The sequence below is a fragment of the Chondrus crispus genome, genomic scaffold (assembly GCF_000350225.1).
Source record: "Chondrus crispus Stackhouse genomic scaffold, scaffold_73, whole genome shotgun sequence".
Lineage (NCBI taxonomy): Eukaryota > Rhodophyta > Florideophyceae > Gigartinales > Gigartinaceae > Chondrus > Chondrus crispus.
The window spans coordinates 336,626-338,899 of NW_005178667.1; the positions used below are offsets into that span (position 1 = coordinate 336,626).

Below are 2,274 nucleotides of genomic sequence, written 5' to 3' on the forward strand. Positions count from 1 at the left end.
AAGAAGAAGAAAAGTCACTGTAGTGACGACCGCGAAAATTGCGACTCAAATTTGGAGTCGAATGTTTCAGAAGAAAATGGTGACGACGGCTCGTCGAACCATTCAAGAAATTTCGACCGAAGATCGACAGAAGGGAATGGAATTTCGTCAAATAAGAATAGCTCCAAAAGAGGCGGAGTCACTTCGTCCGCCTTGCGGAGAGACAAAGAAGCGGAGCCAGAAGACATCGCGACGCGGCGCGGACTGCGATGGGAGGAGTTGGAGGAATTAAATACGACCAACCGGGAAAGACGAAAGTAGCCTTTTCACTTTTACTGATGTCCCTCTTGTCCGGGCGTCTGGCTACAGGACGCCGGGACGGCGCTAAATACAGAGCGGGGAGTGGGCGGCGTCGGCGAGCTTGCAATCGTCCGCCGGCGCAAGTGTGACACGTGTGCGGTCGTGTGTACAGTAGTGCACGAATATTGACAGTTTCTGGGCAACAAGTACTGTACCGTTGGTACTGTAGATGCGAAAGATGCAGAATTCAGTCGTTCCTCCTCCAACAAACCTAATATTTCAATTAAAAAAGTCGCACACGTCACGTCCTACCATTTCTGTAACAGGGCTTCTGACGTAAAACCTCCGAGACGAGCTGCACCCATTTTACAGTTTGGAAGCTTTCTCTCATCTGATATGTGGAATCACTACGTAACGTAAAGTAAGCTTTATACGATGTATCGTGTACGTACAGTTACAGTCGCAGCCGCCTTTCCCTCTCAGAGGAGAACGGGTCGAAGAATGTGAAGAAAGCGGAGGACGGAAAGGGCCCACACGCCGCCACACGCGCGCAGCGTGTGGTTCTCCTTCTGCCATTCGCTTGGGAACGCCGCGTTCCCATCGTTGAAAAAAAGTTTGGCAGGCGCATGTGCTTGCTTCAAACTTCGCGAACATATACATCCAAACATGGCTGTCCATGCTGTCTTAAAGGAGACCCTGACGCCTTCGTAGGCATGCTTACCTTGTTGCACCACGGCTCAGTCCTTCATCATTCGCACAATACGTAATGTTCGAAGCACGCGATTCGGTCAAATTCTGACTTGGCATGAACGTTGATAATTCTTCCCTTGTCAACCAATGGACACTCCTAGGGCACCGCCAGTCACCCGGAGATCCCTTGAATGTAACAGTACAGTAGTATCTCCGCAGATGCAATGAGTCAGGCCTCCAGCATCGACTTGCGGCAATCCCCGCCTGTCCCTCTCCGCACCCCGTTTAAAAAGTCCTCATCGTTGTTCATTTCGACGCCGCCAACGTTCATCCTCCTCTGACAGCGAAGCCAACTTCGCGCCATGAAATGCAAAGTCTCACTCTTCCTTTCTCTCCTGCTCTTGAGCACGGCCTTCACGGGCGCGGCTGGCCAAAACACCACCGCGACAGCCCCGACCTTGGCTGAAGTTCTCACCATCAGTGCCGCCCCAACCAACGAGGCTGTCCGCGCCTTGTTCCCCCCTTCCATCCTCTTTGCCCAGACCCCGATCGCCGTCCGCTATTCCCTCTTCACCTTTGTCGGTGAGTATGAAGCCGCGGCGGCCTGTGACCCGGTCGCCCTATCCTTCCTCGGCACCAAGGACCCCATCCCACCACGCCTTTGCACGCCGGACAACGCCGCCATCATCCAGTCCTACATCTCGCTGCACCTAGTTTCGTCAGAGTTCCCGGTCGAGGGGCGCAGATACGCCGCCTTCCTCGCCCGCGTCGGTCTGCAGCCATTCAGCATGTCAACGGACGAAACTACCGCCGAGGGCTGGGCCCGGCGCTCTGCGCAGCGGCTGGAGGCGCACTTCAAGAGCGACGGGTGGAATTCGCTCGGCGACGCCACCCGCGCCGACTTCCGCAACCCCTTCGAGGACTCGATCAACTACCGCCCGCGCAACCCCGCGCACCTGTCGCCGGACGCACTGCGCTTCCCGCTCCGCTGGCAGCCGCTGCCCTTCTCCGTGGACGGGCGGGGCAACTACGCCCACCAGCGGCACGTGACGCCGCACCTGTCGCGGCGCGTGGCGCCTCTCGGGCTATCGCGGCGTGCCTTCCGCGCGGCGCGCGTGGAGGGCCCGTACGCGACGCCCGACCGGCGCGGCTCGCTGTCGCGCGGCGACGAGCGGGTGGCGCGGGCTCTGCTGCGCGACATGCTGGCGGCCACGCGCGGGCTGAGCGAGGAGCAGCGGGCCGTAATCGCGTTCTGGGACAACAAGTTCTTCTCGCTGGCGTCGTTCGCGTTCTTCTACGCGCGGG

General features: G+C 58.1%; 2 protein-coding genes across 2 annotated transcripts in view; one reads left to right on the forward strand and one right to left on the reverse strand.

Moving 5' to 3' along the window:
• Window positions 1–666: 666 nt before the first annotated feature.
• On the reverse strand, window positions 667–933 carry CHC_T00007430001 (hypothetical protein). Its single transcript, XM_005711019.1, has one exon. The coding sequence runs from the start codon at window positions 931–933 to the stop codon at window positions 667–669; it is 267 nt and encodes an 88-aa protein (XP_005711076.1).
• Window positions 934–1,331: 398 nt separating this feature from the next.
• CHC_T00009327001 (PAP2-like haloperoxidase) overlaps window positions 1,332–2,274 on the forward strand; it is a 1,586-nt gene continuing 643 nt past the window's right edge. The window contains exon 1 of the mRNA XM_005711020.1: window positions 1,332–2,274. This exon is cut by the window's right edge and continues 1 nt beyond it. Within this exon, the coding sequence (XP_005711077.1) occupies window positions 1,332–2,274 (943 nt within the window).